The sequence below is a fragment of the Phoxinus phoxinus genome, assembly GCF_949152265.1.
Source record: "Phoxinus phoxinus genome assembly, chromosome: 17".
In the NCBI taxonomy this organism is placed as follows: Eukaryota; Metazoa; Chordata; class Actinopteri; order Cypriniformes; family Leuciscidae; genus Phoxinus; species Phoxinus phoxinus.
The window spans coordinates 31,570,589-31,589,628 of NC_136892.1; the positions used below are offsets into that span (position 1 = coordinate 31,570,589).

General features: G+C 40.0%; 1 protein-coding gene across 3 annotated transcripts; it reads left to right on the forward strand.

Moving 5' to 3' along the window:
- The first annotated feature begins 3,259 nt into the window (after nt 1-3,259).
- LOC306984766 (uncharacterized protein) lies at nt 3,260-17,779 on the forward strand. 3 transcript variants are annotated; one of them, XM_079586452.1, is made up of 4 exons: nt 3,260-3,498; nt 12,322-12,441; nt 15,892-16,011; nt 16,204-17,779. In XM_079586452.1, exons 2-4 carry the CDS (start codon nt 12,384-12,386, stop codon nt 16,965-16,967), a joined length of 942 nt encoding a protein of 313 aa, XP_079442578.1. In that variant the 5' UTR covers nt 3,260-3,498; nt 12,322-12,383; the 3' UTR covers nt 16,968-17,779. The 3 variants fall into 3 exon arrangements, 2 of the variants coding, with proteins under 2 accessions (XP_079442578.1, XP_079442577.1); XM_079586451.1 differs by lacking the exon at nt 3,260-3,498 and adding an exon at nt 5,989-6,097; XR_013794609.1 differs by lacking the exons at nt 3,260-3,498; nt 15,892-16,011; nt 16,204-17,779 and adding an exon at nt 15,325-15,754.
- Nucleotides 17,780-19,040: the final 1,261 nt, after the last annotated feature.

Below are 19,040 nucleotides of genomic sequence, written 5' to 3' on the forward strand. Positions count from 1 at the left end.
GAAGCAGAAAGTGTCCGACTTTTATAAAAAAAATATTTCCATTTTTAATAAAAACTTGTTAAAGTGATAGTTCATCCAATAAGAAAAATTCTGTCATTTACTTTCTGTTGTGTCATTTTAAAAGTGTATGACTTACTTTCTTTTGCTGAACATAGAAGAAGATATTTTGAAGAATGTTGAAAGACAAAATGTTTTGGTTACCATCGACTTCCATTGTATGAACAAACTAAATTCTGAGACATTTCTCAAATGATCTTCTCTTATGTTCGACTGGAAGAAAGTCATACAGGTTTGAAACGACATGCGGGAGAGTAAATGATGCTTAAATCGCTTAAATACCAATGAATCTAATGGCATTATTTAGAATGAATGTGTAAATGCATTCATGCCGCCTCTGATCTGCAATGTATAATTGAAGCTGCAAAAAAAACCCTGCAATGTTTAATGTCGGTAAATGTATCTAAATACCAATTCAGATGCAACTTATGGGAAAAAAAAAGATTGTCGTTGTAGCCTAAAAGTTTGTGTGGTCAATTCTGTGTTGAATCACTTGCTGTTGAAATATTGTAGGCCTAAGTGCAATGGCAGCACAACCCGAACATTTTCAAATGTTTTTTTTTTTTTCAATTCAATTCAATTCAAATTTATTTGTATAGCATTTTTCACAATACATATTGTTTCAAAACAGCTTTACAGAAAATGCATTTCAGAAATGTACATACAAAAATACAGTTAGTTAATCATAAAATTTAGGGCATAACATATCGCCGGCGTTGGGTCGTCTCTTCACAGGCGTCGAGTCGTCTCATCACAGGCGTCGAGTCGTCTCATCACAGGCGTCGAGTCGTCTCATCACAGGCGTTGGGTCGTCTCATCACAGGCGTCGAGTCGTCTCATCACAGGCGTCGAGTCGTCTCATCACAGGCGTTGGGTCGTCTCATCACAGGCGTCGAGTCGTCTCATCACAGGCGTCGAGTCGTCTCATCACAGGCGTCGAGTCGTCTCATCACAGGCGTTGGGTCGTCTCATCACAGGCGTCGAGTCGTCTCATCACAGGCGTCGAGTCGTCTCATCACAGGCGTCGAGTCGTCTCATCACAGGCGTCGGGTCGTCTCATCACAGGCGTCGAGTCGTCTCATCACGGGCGTCGAGTCGTCTCATCACGGGCGTCGAGTCGTCTCATCACAGGCGTCGGGTCGTCTCATCACAGGCGTCGGGTCGTCTCATCACAGGCGTCGAGTCGTCTCATCACAGGCGTCGAGTCGTCTCATCACGGGCGTCGAGTCGTCTCATCACAGGCGTCGAGTCGTCTCATCACAGGCGTCGGGTCGTCTCATCACAGGCGTCGAGTCGTCTCATCACAGGCGTCGAGTCGTCTCATCACGGGCGTCGAGTCGTCTCATCACAGGCGTCGAGTCGTCTCATCACGGGCGTCGAGTCGTCTCATCACAGGCGTTGGGTCGTCTCATCACAGGCGTCGAGTCGTCTCATCACAGGCGTCGAGTCGTCTCATCACAGGCGTCGAGTCGTCTCATCACAGGCGTTGGGTCGTCTCATCACAGGCGTCGAGTCGTCTCATCACAGGCGTCGAGTCGTCTCATCACAGGCGTCGAGTCGTCTCATCACAGGCGTCGAGTCGTCTCATCACAGGCGTCGAGTCGTCTCATCACGGGCGTCGAGTCGTCTCATCACAGGCGTCGAGTCGTCTCATCACAGGCGTCGAGTCGTCTCATCACGGGCGTCGAGTCGTCTCATCACAGGCGTCGAGTCGTCTCATCACGGGCGTCGAGTCGTCTCATCACAGGCGTCGAGTCGTCTCATCACGGGCGTCGAGTCGTCTCATCACGGGCGTCGAGTCGTCTCATCACGGGCGTCGAGTCGTCTCATCACAGGCGTCGAGTCGTCTCATCACGGGCGTCGAGTCGTCTCATCACAGGCGTCGAGTCGTCTCATCACGGGCGTCGAGTCGTCTCATCACAGGCGTCGAGTCGTCTCATCACAGGCGTCGAGTCGTCTCATCACAGGCGTCGAGTCGTCTCATCACAGGCGTCGAGTCGTCTCATCACGGGCGTCGAGTCGTCTCATCACAGGCGTCGAGTCGTCTCATCACAGGCGTCGAGTCGTCTCATCACGGGCGTCGAGTCGTCTCATCACGGGCGTCGAGTCGTCTCATCACGGGCGTCGAGTCCAGTCGTCTCTTCACAGGCGTCCAGTCGTCTCTTCACAGGCGTTGGGGCATCTGAAGTCTCCATGAGAGGCTGGATACATAACTGGAGCTGACGAACTCTATTTGAGTTATCTCGGGACAGGCGTCCCAAGATAACAACAAAAAAGGCAGATGGGGAATAATTAGCGTAGCTGCTGTACATAATATGAATGCATTTGATCTGATTTAACTGTAGTATAAAAGGTATGAGATGCATTATGTGAATGCTTGGCTAAAGAGATGCGTCTTTAATCTAGTTTTAAACTGGGAGAGCGAGTCTGAACCTCGGACAATATCAGGAAGGCTATTCCAGAGTTTAGGAGCTAGATGTGAAAACGCCCTCCCTCCTTTAGTGGACTTAGTTATCCTAAGTACGATCAGAAGTCTTCTTTTTTACCTTTATGAAAGGTAAATCAGGAAATCTGCTTTCCTGTATCTCAGTGGTAAGAGGTTGTGGGTTCGATCCCATGGGATTGCACATACTATGTATAAAATGTATAGGATAATGCAATGTAAGTCGCTTTGGATAAAAGCGTTTGCCAAATGCATAAATGTAAATTATGTTTATCAGACTGAGAGTACATTCATTTTGTTTACTGGGGGAAATCGAAAGCTGACAACTTGTACATGCTTCATTGAGCTCGACCAGTTATACTGTAATTTTTTGGTATATCCACTTTTTTCTTTTTTTTCCCTCGAAGTGTTGACATCCTAGTGTTAACTAATAATTGTTGCAAACTGTTATCAACAAAAATATGCATCGCTTTCTGCCAGGACTTTTACGGGCTTTTCCCAGATCACAGAAGTGACCTCCTCGACAAATTATTCTTAAGATCTTTATGATGGGCAATCTTTGTAAATTAGATGTGTATCAGATATTTCAACAATCTAAATGATTTCGTAAAGTTTGCAGAACGCTTTTCATGGAGATGAGTGCTAATATAGGCTAATAAATATGCAGATAATATATAATAATAAATATAATTCAGCTATCAATATATATATATATATATATTTTTTTTTTTCAATCTGTCAAAATACTTTGACCACAACCACAAAAGCCAGCACACAAGGCGCGGTTCAGCTGCGCGAATTCATTCTCTTTAAAGTTTAATGACTGATGAGGAACATTAATATTGATTGGTTTCCGCCAGTAGAGGCGCTCGAGCAACCGAAGCAATGACACACACCCGAGTCTAGGAGAAGAAGAGAAGTGAGCGAGGGAAGGGAACAAAAACATGACAAGTGGAACACAGCCGTTCATTCTGCTCTAAATCTGCTGTTTTCAGACTGTGAGTACATTAATTTTTATCATTTATTAGGAGAAATCTAAACCCAAACGACTAACAAGTTAAACGAGTCGGTTCATTTAGTGAATCACTCAGAAATAAACCGACTGATGTTGTTCATTACGCTCGTAAAACGTGAACTACTGAATGTTTTTTTTACATTACAATTTGTGAAGATTATGAAATTATGAAACATGGTAAACCATTTTTAATGCATGTAAATCATATCTATTGTAAGACGAACACAAATCAGCTTTAGGAGTTAGTATACTAAACAACTTTTCTCTGAACGGACTGGAGGGGAGCACGTGCAGGGGCGCAATGGAAATGTACTAAACATTTAGTTTTCCTTAATAAAGGGATACGAGGTGACATTTATAAACAAAATTATATAATTCATTTGAATGCAAAAAGGTGCATTCGTTTTTTTTCTTCTGTCGTAAAACAGTATTTAAAGGGGTCATGACATGGGTTTATTTTATTTTATTATTATGTTCCCTTAGGTGCAATTATAGTATTACTAAAGTTTTTTTACAAAAAACTTTTAAAATGTAGTGATTTATGACCTTTTCCCTGTTTCTCATCCTCTGATTCACACAGTCTGTTTTGGGGGTGTTTCCCCTTTAAGAGTTCAGTGTTAACGCCCACTCTTATGATTGGCTAACGTCAGTGCCTATGCATCAATTATTAACGCCCCCAGCCAGAACCTGTGCGGATTCAGCGTATTTAAAAAGTAGTTTAAAGTTTTAAACACATTACTTACATTTTGCGTCGTCGTTGTTGAGCCCAGAATAGTCGGCACAGACTTATCTTTGAGCAACAGTTTTCTGGCAAAGCCAGCATCATTTTGGGATTTGTTCTCAAAACAGTCATCCTTCAAATGTATAGAACAAACGCTTAAACTAACACTGCCGTGACTGGGACGTCCGCAAAAAATAAAGTGCATCCATTTTCCCCTGACGACTGGATCTTTCACAGCGTATTCAAAGATGTTGTTTGTCCACAGCCAGGAACAGCACATCTGCGGCGTCGTAATTTCCCTGTACACAGACCCACTCGCTGTCCGACTGAACACTTGTGAGGCGCGCGGGGCGACAACGATACGAAATGAGCGTAGTTGCCTTGCGCTTTAAGCGTAGTTGTCTTGTTCTGGAGGCGGTCATATGCAAACGCTGGTACGTCACTTCGTACCGTGACGTCACTTCTTACCATGGATCCAGAACGAGCTGTATTTAGAGCTTGATTAAATAAATGATTCGTTTATAATGGGGAGGACGTCTTAAGCTATGAAACTTGCAGGACGTTTTAATGGTACAAAGACCTCTTATATACCAAAAGATCAAGGCAAATTTGGTTTCTCATGTCATGACCCCTTTAAAGGTATGGTTCACCCAAAAATGAAAACTCTCTGTCATTAATTACTCACCCTCATGTCGTTGCAAACTCGTAAGATTTTTGTTCATCTTCGGAACACAGATTAAGATATTTTTGATGAAATCTGAGAGTTTTCTGTCCCTACATTGACAGCTATGCAACTGACACTTTGACGCTTCAAAAAGTTAACAAAGAGATCGTTAAACTAATCCATAGCCCAGTGATGTAGTCTAGTTTTTTGTAGTGAGTATACTGTGATCTCTCCCGTCTCATACTAACCCGTCCCACCACACTCACTAATGCACACAGTATGCAATGACATGCAATTGAGAGCATTATGAAAGACTAAGTGTTATTATCAACATGTCAATTTATTATAAGCAACACAAGACTTTAACAGCCAATGACATTTACAGACTGGACTGATTTTCTACGGTTTAGTGTTAATCGCCATTAGCCTTAGATGTTATATGAATATGGTCCCTGAAGCACAGCTTTTATCAGCTGACAATTTAAAAGAAATTAAAACATAGGCACAAATACAAATTTACTTTTAGAAATGGTGTTTTTGAGAGGAATTTTTTTTTATTGTTTTGGCCAGTTTACTGTTTAAATTAAAACATGTATGAAAACTTGTGATTTTCCTTAAAACAAAAAAGAAAAAAAAGAAAACTTTTAATAGATTTCATTATTTTTAAAGTAATTCTTCTTTTAAAGTAATTTTCGAAGGCATTCGACTGTGTCCCTCGTGGCAGCCTGTGGAGGGTGCTCCGGGAGTATGGGGTCCGGGGTCCTTTGCTAAGGGCTGTCCGGTCCCTGTACGATCGAAGCAGGAGCTTGGTTCGCATTGCCCGCAGTAAGTCAGACTTCTTCCCGGTGCATGTTGGACTCCGGCAGGGCTGCCCTTTGTCGCCGGTTCTGTTCATAGTTTTTATGGACAGAATTTCTAGGCGCAGCCAGGGGCCGGAGGGTGTCGGGTTTGGGAACAACACGATTTCGTCTCTGCTCTTTGCAGATGATGTTGTCGTGTTGGCCACATCAGACCAGGACCTTCAGCATGCACTGGGACGGTTTGCAGCCGAGTGTGAAGCGGCTGGGATGAGAATCAGCACCTCCAAATCCGAGGCCATGGTCCTCAGTCGGAAAAAGGTGGCTTGCCTACTTCAGTTTGGTGGAGAGTTCCTGCCTCAAGTGGAGGAGTTCAAGTATCTTGGGGTCTTGTTCACGAGTGAGTAGGGGTGTAACGGTACGCAAAAATCACGGTTCGGTACGTACCTCGGTTTTAAAGTCACGGTTCGGTTCATTTTCGGTACAGTAAGGGAAAGAAATGCAAAACATTAAACTGCTGGTTGTTTACTATAAACTTTTTTTTAACAATTTGTTTACACTTTTTTAAACACACTTTTTAATAAAATATAATAAGAAAATATAATAATAAAAAAAGAATAAGAAATAAAATACTGCTGTAAAGTTTTCCACTAAATAAAATACTCTTCAACAAATATTGGCCATGACGCTAGCTAGCGAGAGGCTGGGCTAAAGCGAGCGTGCCGTGTATGTGGTGATTGGGCCGAATTTTAGGCAGTAGATTTTAGACAGCAGTAACTGAACCCGACCCAAGCCCGACAGGCATAAAGATATTTATGTCCGAGCCCGACCCGAGAGTTAAAATCCCATTTTTTTTCTCATGCTATAGACACATGTACGTTTGTTTGTGTGGAAAGCCCGCTTTTATTAAGCATCTGAAAGGCATTTGGAAATGTCAACAGATGAGCACATCAGCGCGCATGGAGCAACAAGCGCTCTTAACACAGGCGCGCATGCACGCGTTTCGTTGTCACAGCAACATAAACAAATTTCCGCACACAGGAAGACAGATGTTATGGTAATATTTTACATGTACAGTCATGGCCAAAATTGTTGGCACCCCTGGTAAATCTGATTAAAACTGGCTGTAAAAAATAAATCTGCATTGTTTATCCTTTTGATCTTTCATTCAAAAAATTGCCAAAATTCTAACCTTTCATTGAAGCAAGAGAATTGAAAGTGGGGCTAAATCACATTATGAAATAAATGTTTTTCTCCAAAACACGTTGGCCACAATTATTGGCACCCTTTTATTAAATACTTTTTGCAACCTTTTGCCAAGATAACACCTCTGAGTCTTCTCCTATAATACCTGATGAGTTTGGACAAGAGATCAGAGACCATTCCTCCATACAGAATCTCTCCAGATCCTGCAGATTTTCAGATCCATGTTGGTGCTTCTTCTCTTCAGTTCAGCCCACTCATTTTCTATAGGGTTCAGGCCAGGGACTGGGATGGCCATTGCAGATCTTGGTTTTTTTCTCAGTGACCCATTTTTGTTTTGATTTTGATATTTGTTTTTGGATCACTGTCCTGTTGGAAGATCCAAACATGGCCCGTTATAAGATTTCTAGCCCCGGCTGTTAGGTTTCGATTTTTTATCTGTTGGTATTTGATCCAATCCATGATGCCATGTATCTGAACAAGATGTCCAGAACCTCTGGCAGAAAATTAGGCCCACAGCAGTAAAGATACAGCAGAGTATTTCATTTTACACATGGGGTACTTTTTTATCCCTGTGTGCACCTAACCCATCTTACAGATGGTACTCAACCAGAATGAGACTTTTACCGCCGCCGTTCCCGCGGCGGTAAAATTGCGGGGGTGTATTTGCTGCCTTTGACCGCTAAGAGGCGCTACAATCGCAGACTTTGAAAAGTGTCAGTTTATTCTCTCTATTGCGTAATCTGCCGCCGCGCCGCGGCTCATTGAGAGTGTTTGAAATGTGGTAAAACAGATCAATTCAAGTTAAACATGTAGTTAAATGAATTCATATAATCACAAGACTGAAATTAAATGTAGGCCTAATACATTTAATAAATAATGAAAACATTTCAACACAAATCATTGCAATAGAAAAATATTAGGCTACATCAATGAGGCTTTGCAAGAGCAACGTCTTATCAGCGGGTCGACGGTAGCGCAGTGGACAACGCAACAGCACGAGCTTCACGGAGCTTCAAGCGATGCGAGATCGAATCTCACTAGCTTTTGCTGACAGCGTTAAATGTTTTACCATTCTTGATGCTTAGATAGGTAACTGTTTATTGAAGTCAAGCGTTTTGTTTAATTATCAATGGCACATTACAACATACATTTGCTAGATTCCAGTAGAGCCGCTGCACAGACGACAAAACTGATGAAGGAAGATTATCAGTCGATCGCGTCAGAAAATGAAAATGACGAAGCTATCTTTAATCTGCTAAATTATTGTTTTGTGAATCATCCACGAAATTGAGATGACTGACAATTGATACCCGCCATAGCAAAGGAAGAAATTTTTCAAAACAGATCCTGGACATTTCAAGGTTTAAATAAAGTGTCGGGGGCAGTTTATTTATTTAAAACAGGGTTGCATCAAGTTAGAGTTTATTAAGTAAGAAACAGAATCTTATTCTTGCGACATTTTAAATCTGTATTGCCAAAGAAATTGCAGCTAAATAAACAATTAAAACAGTAGGCTAGTCTACAAAACGAAAATAGTTCAAAGCAACATAAATTAAGATTTTCTTTGCTTCTCTCTCGCGCTGGAACTCTTTTATTTTAGTTTATTTAGTCTCCCTGCACTGCGCGCGCGCCGGGGTCTCTCTCGAAATTAAACAAGATTTCAGGGTAAACCCCCATTATACAGCTGATAATAGGCTACTGATGTCGCTGTGTGTCATCCATACAAATCACGAAAAAAAAAAACTAACAAATGATTGAGTCTTTGCTTCAAACAGAATGCCTGGTTGAATTCACCGTACAATAAAACGAGGTGGATCGCGAATAAAAAGCTCTGTATCTGCTGCTTATCGCATTCGTTTAGTTGGCAAGAACGCGTTTCGTCGATAGTTCATGTTTAGATAATGCCAGATTGTTGACAAACACACTACTCAAACGTGTTAAAATTCTACAAAACCAGTTGAAACAAATGGATTGAACACTTCAACTGAAAGTGTGTGTGAAACCTCTTTAAATACAATACATAAAACTACAATATTTATAATTTAAGGGCCTACATTTGGACACATCGAGAGATTTATCTTTAAAAGTATTTTGCCTTTGCCTGGTCATCACTCACTCTGCATATGAAAGACAGAACATTAACACCTCCTGAACCCCCCACAGGCGATCTGAGTTTGAGACCGACTTAAAACAAAGAGAAGTCGCAATTCACACTAGACATAGCATTAGGCTATAGTAAAGTGTTGATAATGAAATAATTAAATTATTTAGGCTATGTAGGCTAATGTTTCTGTCATAAAAGTTTATTAATAAACATTTAATTATTTCAATAATTGAAGAAATAAAACACTACCTCGGTTTGGGCCAGCTTTTTCCAAGCAAACCTAAATACAAACGCATGTTCATTTGTTGTCATGAATACAATGTTCAACTCAATGTTAAATTCCACGGGGATCTTTGGATCCTTACAACCAGGGTGCGCGATTTGTGAATTAGCTATTATTATTTTTTTTATAGCCTATATATAAATCTCGAACCACAGTGCTTGCTGCTGCTAAACTAAATAACATTTATATAATAATTATGAACTTAAATGAAACAATATCGCAACATTTCGACAAATAAATTATCTGATCTATTTTTACAATTTAATTCAGGGTGATTTAGCCTAGAGACTACATAATTATACCGAGATTTTCACCCTTGTCCGTTCCTCATTGGGAAGCGCTCACATAGTTTGAGTAGATATTCTGCACCTCTCGGTTTCAAACGGATTACCTAATCAGATAACATTTATTAAATATTTAGACATTTAAAGGCTTTAGACATAGCCGATTTCTTATCGTGACTGAGCAGAGGAAAGTGGCTTTCGGTTCATTTTTGTGACGCGCAGTTCCCGGAGACAGAGACGACAGATTAACTTTTGAATAAAAGTTTGAATATGAATAAAAGTTTACAGTTTTGAACGATGTAGGCTACTCTACTCTGATCTGTATGACTAAAAAACTACGGAGTAGCCTAAAGGGCCTAAGTTATTATAGCTGTCTGTTATGAGAAAAATAAATCCAAATGAACGCGCAGCCGCGTCTGTCAAACACTATTCAACATGCCAGAATAAAACCCGACTTTAGAACAATGGATAGCGCCACTCGGCGTGGTGTGCCAAAATACTTAATTATAAACTTCAATATTTCATCCAAAACAATCTCAAAAAGCTTTGTGACATTTTGAAAGCCGTGCATGCATTAAGGCCACTGGAACCATGAACTGAAACTGGTTCTGATTTTATTGTTAGTCGTTTAAACGTGCCTGTTGCATATCTTTACATTATATATTTTAAATGGTCTATTGGTGAAGTAATTTATAGCATGTTACTGTGGAGGGAGGGGGGATTAAAATAGTTCAGCAGAAGCAGGGATGTTTAGACCAGAAGGAAATCCCCGTCCCCCCTGGCAAATCGCACCTTGCTTAAAACCATGTTTTACAAACTCTTTATAGAAACCAAAAAAAAAAGGCAATCCTGTATAGAAATTTTTTTTTGTTTGTTTGATTGTCTGCATTAATAACAGGCTATGACATGCATTAATAGTCTAAAATGTACAATAGTCTATGTTTGTTCGGGATTCGAACCCGTGTCATCCAAATGACCGATACGTCAGTTCTACCACTCGGCCATGAATATACTCATTTAGAAATGCCCGGTTTGTCCAATCTGTTCCAGAGAAGCGCTCATCATCCGTAGTAAACAAATAATCAGCTTCTTTGCACCTAATTTATTTTTGTTCGTTATTTTTGTTATTATTATTATTATTTTATCACGCTGCTCCCAACGGGCAATAGGCTTATGTCGCCCACCGACGTCTAGGCTACAATATGAAATAAAGGCTATATTGTTCTCGTCTCTATTTTTAAATTATGATTCTATTTTTCTGTCCTAAACAATTATGTTCTATAGTAGCCTATTTCATCTGTTAATTGACATTAACCCCGCTTACATTTCAAAATACGGCAATAGCTGCTGTTTTGCACAATGTCCCTCTGCGCCACCTGGCGGTCATTTCGCGAATGACTTTGAAATGCAACAGGATTATTTTTACCGCGGTAGTTTTGCCGCGGTGCCTGTCGCGGCGGTAATAGGCATTCTGGTTGAGTACCATCTGTAAGTGTTTGCTGCCAAAAAAGCAATTTTTTTGGTTCCTCTGTCCTCTGAGTATTTGAAATTGAAAGCAGCTTCTGTCGATGGTTTTCATGTTTTTATTTTTAATATATAAGCCAACTGCATTCCAAAAGACATATGATGCCTTTATAGAGCATTTGTAAGGAAAATACCGGCGGGCGGGACCGCGCACTACTAGAGTAACATCAAGCAAAGCGCGCGTATTTCACAGCGAGTGCCATTCTAGTGCAATGAAGCCCGCGAATGTCCTTCGCTTCAACTTTTCCGATCTGTATGAAAGACTATTTTTTCGGAAGGTTCGAATGTGTGTGTGTGTGACAGAGGAATTAGAAGCAAGCAGAATTGTGTATAAAGCACACGCAGCGTCATCACGCAACGCATCTGTGTTTAAAACTAAGCTCAGTCTCGATTCTGAAATTATCTGAATCCATACAGAATCGTTGAAGAGAATCTATAACACAATCGCATAAATTAAACAAACTGTTCTTTCTTGTAGCCTATGCCAGGCCTACATGCGTAGCGTAACAAGTTGATGCTTCATCTGCAGTGCAGATTGCTTTACTATCGCGTGTCACGTGACCAGAGAGTAATCGCAGCTTTTGCGATTACAAAATCGCGTTTCATCATATCGCGATATTATCGCAAATGCAATTAATCGTTCAGCCCTAGTTTTCAGTACAGAACCCATAGGATGTTGCGCAAGCGCGGTCAACACAAAATGAACGAATCACTCTCTGAGACAACTCTGTAGTCCCGAATCATATAAAACATTAATTAAAAATGAACGAATCGTTCATGACCGACCCACCACTCATTTCTAGCCCTTGCGTTAGCTTTACTTCTATATGTATTTATGGAGATAAGAAAGCTTTGATGTCGTTCTGCAAAGGCCGAAGCTGATTGGTTGGTTTTTGTCACATGACCTGTTGCTTGCTTGCAGCATTCTGAACAGTTGAGATGTTTTCATCTCGCCGTGGCCTGGAAAAACAAAAGCATTTTTTAAATGGTGTCTAGAAGGCGTGTTTATGTGGATCACGTGATTTATTATTTTTAACAGACAACATTGGTTCAGTGCAGAGACACCACCAGTGTGTTAAAAAAAAAAAAACTTTATTCGCACACGTGCACCTAAATACATTTTAAAGTTCACACGCATCTATTTTTAGTCGCAAATCCGAGTGAAATGCTTGCACTGTCGAGCCCTGGTTTAAATGCTGGGGAATATTCCCATCTTCCCACAGGAGAGGAAGAAGCAAGCAGGAGGAATTACTCCAGGAGAAACTACGGACATACTATTGTAAAGATGGAGATTAAGGAAGAACCCTGCAGAATAAAAGATGAAGATACAGAGGAACAAATAGGTTGGTGTTTTCCTTCATTCTCTAAGATAAGTAGTACTCGTACAGTAGTACATATGAAAGCACTATATAAGTGCCTCATTCATTCATTCATTGAATGACCATTGCTGCTTCGACCAAGGTTCTTATTTTTTGTCCCTGTACTCTTTCTGTAGTTTAAGTTAGTTGTTAATCTGTTTGACGTTCCTGTCGAGCCCCGTTGCAGCAATCTCGTGCTGAATTTGCTGTAATGGTGGTTTCGTCTGTAAAGCTCCCTCTAAGCCAGGGGTCACCAAACTCGGTCTGTCCTGCAGAGTTTAGCTCCAACTAGGGCTGTCACGGTGAAGGATTTTCCCTTGCGGTAATTTTGAGTGGCTCAATAGTGCGGTATGCGGTATTATCGCCATTTATTTAGATTTATTTGTTGCTATATAAATAAGTGTTGCGATGTGGTCAGCATGCACAAAAACGAGGACATTTTCAGTAACCGAAACTAAACAGCGTCTCTGCGCATTGAAAGGCTGTCACTCAGCGCGCAGTTACATTGTTACTGCAACGGACTGTCTTTGAGTGAGTCATTAAACCGTTCATTCAACGAACACGTTCAAAAACTCTGAATCATTAAAAGATGGATGTAATGAAACAAGGTGTTAATTATTTTTAACTTTGAGCTCCACTTTTCAAGGCTCAGCTGACCAGCTTCGCATGGGTAACGCTGATGCTTCACTTATTCGAGACCAATGACATTGATTCAATGCGTGACTCTGATTTTGTTCCCGCGGCTTCCTCGCGCTGAGTAATGCTGACCAGCGCTGTCGCCATTCATGGTAAATACCCTTAAACATTAAAACGGTGATACGACAAATATTTCGCTTTCCTTGGACACGGCAACCTTTTCACGAATATATATGACTTGACTTGACCTTCAAAGACAGACGCATGTAATCGCACGCGCTCAGTCGATCTCTCTCATTCACTCTGTTTAGGCTTAAAGGGCATATTGCAGGTTAGAGTACCCAGTGCGCCAATGTATAGAACAATAATGTAGGAACTAGATTTAAATATAAACATATACTTATAAAACGCTATTTAGGCTTCTGGAGTCGTTTTTGTGAGAAAATTTTACTTCCGCATTTGAAAACCGCCAAACCGGAAGTGACGTAGCATGGGGGAGCGCGGTCAAAGTAAACAATAGGAAAGCAATGGATCGCAATGACAGTTCGGACGCTGAGGAAATTGTAGCCTAAATGTTTACTCGTATGACAGACCTCAGCCATATAATTATGTGCCTAATATGAAGCCAAGAGACTCTAGACAGGTCAGGATTAGACAAAACAACGGTCAGAGGAGACGCATTGAGCTGTGGTGTGAGGAGAACAGGGCAGGGGTCTCGGTGAGAGAACAGTGTTAGCTTATAGATGTATTCACGTTAGCCGACGATATGTATAACACTATGCTCAGATCACAATATAGTAATTATGTGTCAGGCAATTGCAAAGCTAGTATTTAGACCCTTACCTGCACGTGTATGTCAGCCATTAGGAGACAGTTTCCAGAGAAAGAGGGACATTATAAAGGCTTTGAATGGCCCCACTTGGTGATAATGAATAAAAAAATAATCACAATCACAACTTTCTTACTGTATAAAATTTTTATATGTAGAAACAGCCAACACAAACATTAAAATTCGGAGTACAGATTGAAAATGAACATTATATTATATAATAATAATAATAAGTGTCGGCTGCAGACTTGCAAGACATTACAAGTTTATGGAGGATACGTTAAAGAAATAAATTAAGACAAGGCACATTTTGTAAAACAAATGTACAATAAGTGATCTCTGACGGATCCGTGACCGTCATGTTTCCCACCGGTGGCCGACCCACATGCTGACGGCGGACCGGGCGACCCGATGAAGGAGCCGGGACAGTGTGCACATATCGCCGTCATCATATAACGTAACGTTAACTCATCATATCGCCGGGATTATAATCATGCAGTCTAGAGTGAACGCTACACACTACCGCGTTTTTCAAAGCAGACGCAGAAGCGAAGTCCCATCTCTTACCCTGCACAAAACGCACACAAACACGGAAGAAAGCACCATCCTTTTTCTTGTTCGGAAACCTGTGGACTCGATGTCCTGACAGGCCATAATTCACAGTCATTTATCACGATAATTATTAATTGAAATACAATAACCACCGAAAACACACTGAATCACGACCGCTTCAACATAATACCAGCCTACTCTGCACTGAGCGAACGCAGAGCCCGGCAAACGACTCCCCATTCTGACGTAATATGACGCGGTGGTGAAAAAAAAGCGCTTTTTCAACACGGTCAAGGAAACTGTCACGTTTTCTACTAAATTTGTGCCCTTATGTCTGGCAAAACAATTTTTAATCATGCATTTACTCTTCATATGGTATTTTCATACAAGGTTATATATTAATTCTGAAAAAAAAAAAAACCTGCAATATGCCCTTTAAGTGCAAATCCATGAAGCCTCTGTACAAATGACCATGATAAGCAGTCTTGTTATCATTATTAACTTATTTAACATTCAATATATATGCAAAGTTCAAAACAATAAGGGTATAGCCTTATGTAAAAAAGAAAGCACGCGAATATCGCGGTTGCTGCGGTTACTTGCATTCCTCTACGGTTGGCTTGTCAGTAGCGCGGCACTACAATATTGCGGTTATCGCGACAGCCCTAGCCCCAATTAAACACACCTGAACCAGCTAATCAAGGTCTCGCTAGGCATACTAGAAACTTGCAGGCAGGTGTGTTGGACCTGGTTGGAGCTAAACTGACAGAGTTTGGTGACCCCTGCTCCAAGCAGTTTGTTTCCTCCACTGACCACTGTTGTTTTGGCTTAATCGCTGCCTTCGTTTTTAGCTGCTATTCCAAAATTGGCGTTCACAAGTTTCTGTTCGTCTTGTTGGTCTCGGTAACCCCAGCCCCTGATGCAAGCGGTTCTTACTTCTAGACCACTACAGTTTTGGTGCTACTTATGAACCACTTTTCCTGGTTCAGAGCTTGTGCTGTGGGTGTCAAAAGACAAAGAACTGATTTTAAACTAGGCTCTGAACCAGCACTCAAGCTGCCTTGGTGGAAAAGGGGTATAAGACACTTCACCCAGTCCACGGCACCCTGAAGAACCTACCGAGAGGCAAGACTTGAACCACTGGAGTGTTGTTCCTGAGATACCTTTCATCGTGGTTGTTAACTGTGTCAAATGTAGAAGACAGATCTAGAAAGATGAGTACTAAGAATTTGGAATACAAAATTGCAATCATATAAATGATTTCATGAATGCTGCCCATCTAGATTTTAATTCTACTCTAAATTATAAAAAAAAAAAACATTTTAAGCCACAGTATTTCAAGAGTTTTGTTCTAAACGAATTATTTCCCACAGCCGTTCATGAGTTTAAATGCTGGGAATATTCCCATCTTCCCACAGGAGAAGAAGAAGCAAGCAGGAGGAATTACTCCAGGAGAAACTACGGACATACTATTGTAAAGATGGAGATTAAGGAAGAACCCTGCAGAATAAAAGATGAAGATACAGAGGAACAAATAGGTTGGTGTTTTCCTTCATTCTCTTTAATGACTGATGAGGAACATTAAGATGAAAACTGACATATAACAATACATCTAAAACTCGATACTAGTAGAGTCCATATTAAACTAGATTTTGCTAATTTGGTGCTTTTTGATTTGATTAGATTTTTTCTATTTTGTGAATTGAACCCGAATGTAATGTTGATTTTAGACCCAGTGGAAGTGACTGAAGACAAACAGCATTTCATAAATAAAGTTGGAAACATAATTTTAACGACTGAAAAGAATGGAGTCAAAGGATCTTTCACCTGCTCTGAGTGTGGAAAGAGTTTCATAAGAAGAGGAACCCTTAAGTTGCACATGATGATTCACACTGGAGAAAAACCGTTCACTTGCACTCAGTGTGGAAAGAGTTTCTCTCACAAAAGAGACTTGAATGAGCACCTAAGAGTTCACACTGGAGAAAAGCCGTTCTCATGCACTCAGTGTGGAAAGAGTTTCAGATGCAAAAAGGTTCTCAAAGATCATCTGCGCCGTCACTCTGGACTGAGATCCTTCAGCTGTGATCAGTGTGAGAAAACATTTGTTGTGGCATCAAGCTTAAGAAGACACATTAAAGTTCATGCTGGAGTCAAGGCTTTTGTTTTTTGTTCTTTTTGTGGAAAGAGTTTGTCAAAACTGCAGAATTTAAAAGTGCATGAGCGTATTCATACTGGTGTGAGACCTTATGTGTGCTCTGACTGTGGGAAGACCTTCATTATTTCCAGCGATTTGATAAAACACCAGAGGATTCACACTGGAGAGAAACCGTTCAAGTGTTCACACTGTGGAAAGAGTTTTTCTCAGTCAGGAACATTGAAAGATCATGAGAGAGTTCATACTGGAGAGAAGCCGTATACGTGCTCACACTGTGGAAAGAGTTTCACTCGGTCACCTATTCTACGGACTCATGAGAAAAAGCATTTCCCGAATTGAAAATAATCCAAGATATTTGAAAATGAATAAAGGTATTTTCTTCACTGTTTTCCTCCCCCTCTTCTTAACCAAGAGACCGTTTGGAGTGTGTTGATGTGTGTACTTCAGGGGTCTATGAATTGTCACACCTTTAGACGATGGGGGAAGTTGTAATTATCTGATTGGTCAGTTTGAACGTCTCACATTTGGGTTTCGGTCACATGGTCAAGGAAGGGATAAAAGAAGATTGTAACAGTTGATCTATCTGTCGCACTTTTTTTCAGTTTTTTTCAAGTCACGTGCGACTTATATATAAAAATTGATTCATACTGACTGCGATGAACCGAGAGAAAACATTACCGTCTACAGCCACGAGAGGGCGCTCTAGTTAGCGGAGTTGTTCAGAAGCGACACCGAGGAAGAACTCAATGGATTCAGTGTTGAGGAGTGAGATCGGGAGCTTGGAGAACTTGCTGACCGGTAACTTGTTGGACTCGCTGGCTAATGTTAATTTAGCCTATTCAGCCTCAGGTATATGTTCTTTATGCTATTGTGTCGCTGAATAACTGTTAATGTGTTACGCTAACACACCGGACACCTTCAGCTGTTGTTCTGTGTGCTGTTGTGGAGCTGAATAACTTGCCTTTCCAGATTAAATGTCTGTTCTTGGTCTTGGATTTGTGAAATAAATTTCTAAATAAATGCGACTTATAGTCCAGTGCGACTTAAGTGTTTTTTTTCCTCTTCATGACACATTTTTTGACTGATACGGAAAATACGGTATCTATTTTAAGTGTAACCATATTTTGTCATTAAACCTTTTCAATTACAAATGATGTGCTAACTAGTTTTGATTTGGTATTGACTCTGAAGGGCTTATACAATAGTGTCACTCAATATTACAACGCTCTCCCATATATTGAGCTATTGTAACTGCGCTTATTCCCATTGTTGGTATAAGTAGCAGTGGGTGGTAATAGACAAGAAATGTACAGTTTTCTACCATCTTGTTGACAATGTTTCTTTAATCATTCTGCAGTTTTGCAGCCTGAACCCCTGCAGCAAATCCACCCCTACATTGTCTTCGTGTGAAGATCCCATTCACTGCCATGATTTACAAGTATTGACCTTACAAATAATTTCACATTCTGATTTACTGAACTTTAATAAAAACTGAAAAATTTTCAGGTGAGATTAATTTTACTTCCAATTTGTGTCTTCATCAGCTCAACTAAAATAAATAATCATAAAACAGCCTTATATTGTTGTATTAGACTGTAAATACATAAAATCAGTTCTGAAGGTCTGTATTTGTGTAGTAAATATGTGTTTTGTTCTGGGGTGGAAACAGCCATTTTGTTTTAAGTATATTGTAGTTGTAATTAAATTGTAGTAAAGCATAACTTTTGTGTGTTTTTAGTGTACTTATCTGTACTAAATTGGAACAACTTCAAGTATACTTTAAATATATGCCTGTGTAGGGACTAATGACATATTTGATTAGTTATTAAAGTGTACTTTATTTGTGTTACAAGTACATTACAAATTCATTACGAGTGTCTTCGAAACCTACAAGTAATATTTCATAAGTGAGTAAAAAGTAAATCCTCAGTAAAAATCCTTTGGCTTATTCCAAATGCTTAAGATTGCACATTTTGTGTTCGATAACAAATGCACATTAATAAACAAATATTACTTCGCTATACTACTTTGTGCAATATACTGTTGTATACTATAATGTATTTTTAAAGTATATTTTCAACGCGTTGTTACAGTGATCATTTTCAGCACAGTTAAAATTAAAATATATTTAATAAGTGCAAATAAATATATTTTAAGTTAAAAAATAAACATAATATTCACTTCAAGTATATTTTTCTAAAATATACTAAAGTACAATTATTATATAGGTAAAAGCATTACGCTAATATACTTTTAATATTTAAACAATTGTGTATATTTGCAATGTACTATTGAAAAGGGAACATATTTCAAATTCAATAAAGTATAATTTTTCAGGATTGTGTGTCTTGTGTAAAATTACAATAACTGTAACATTGGAATTGTTCTTTCAGTTTAAATGCTGGGGAATAT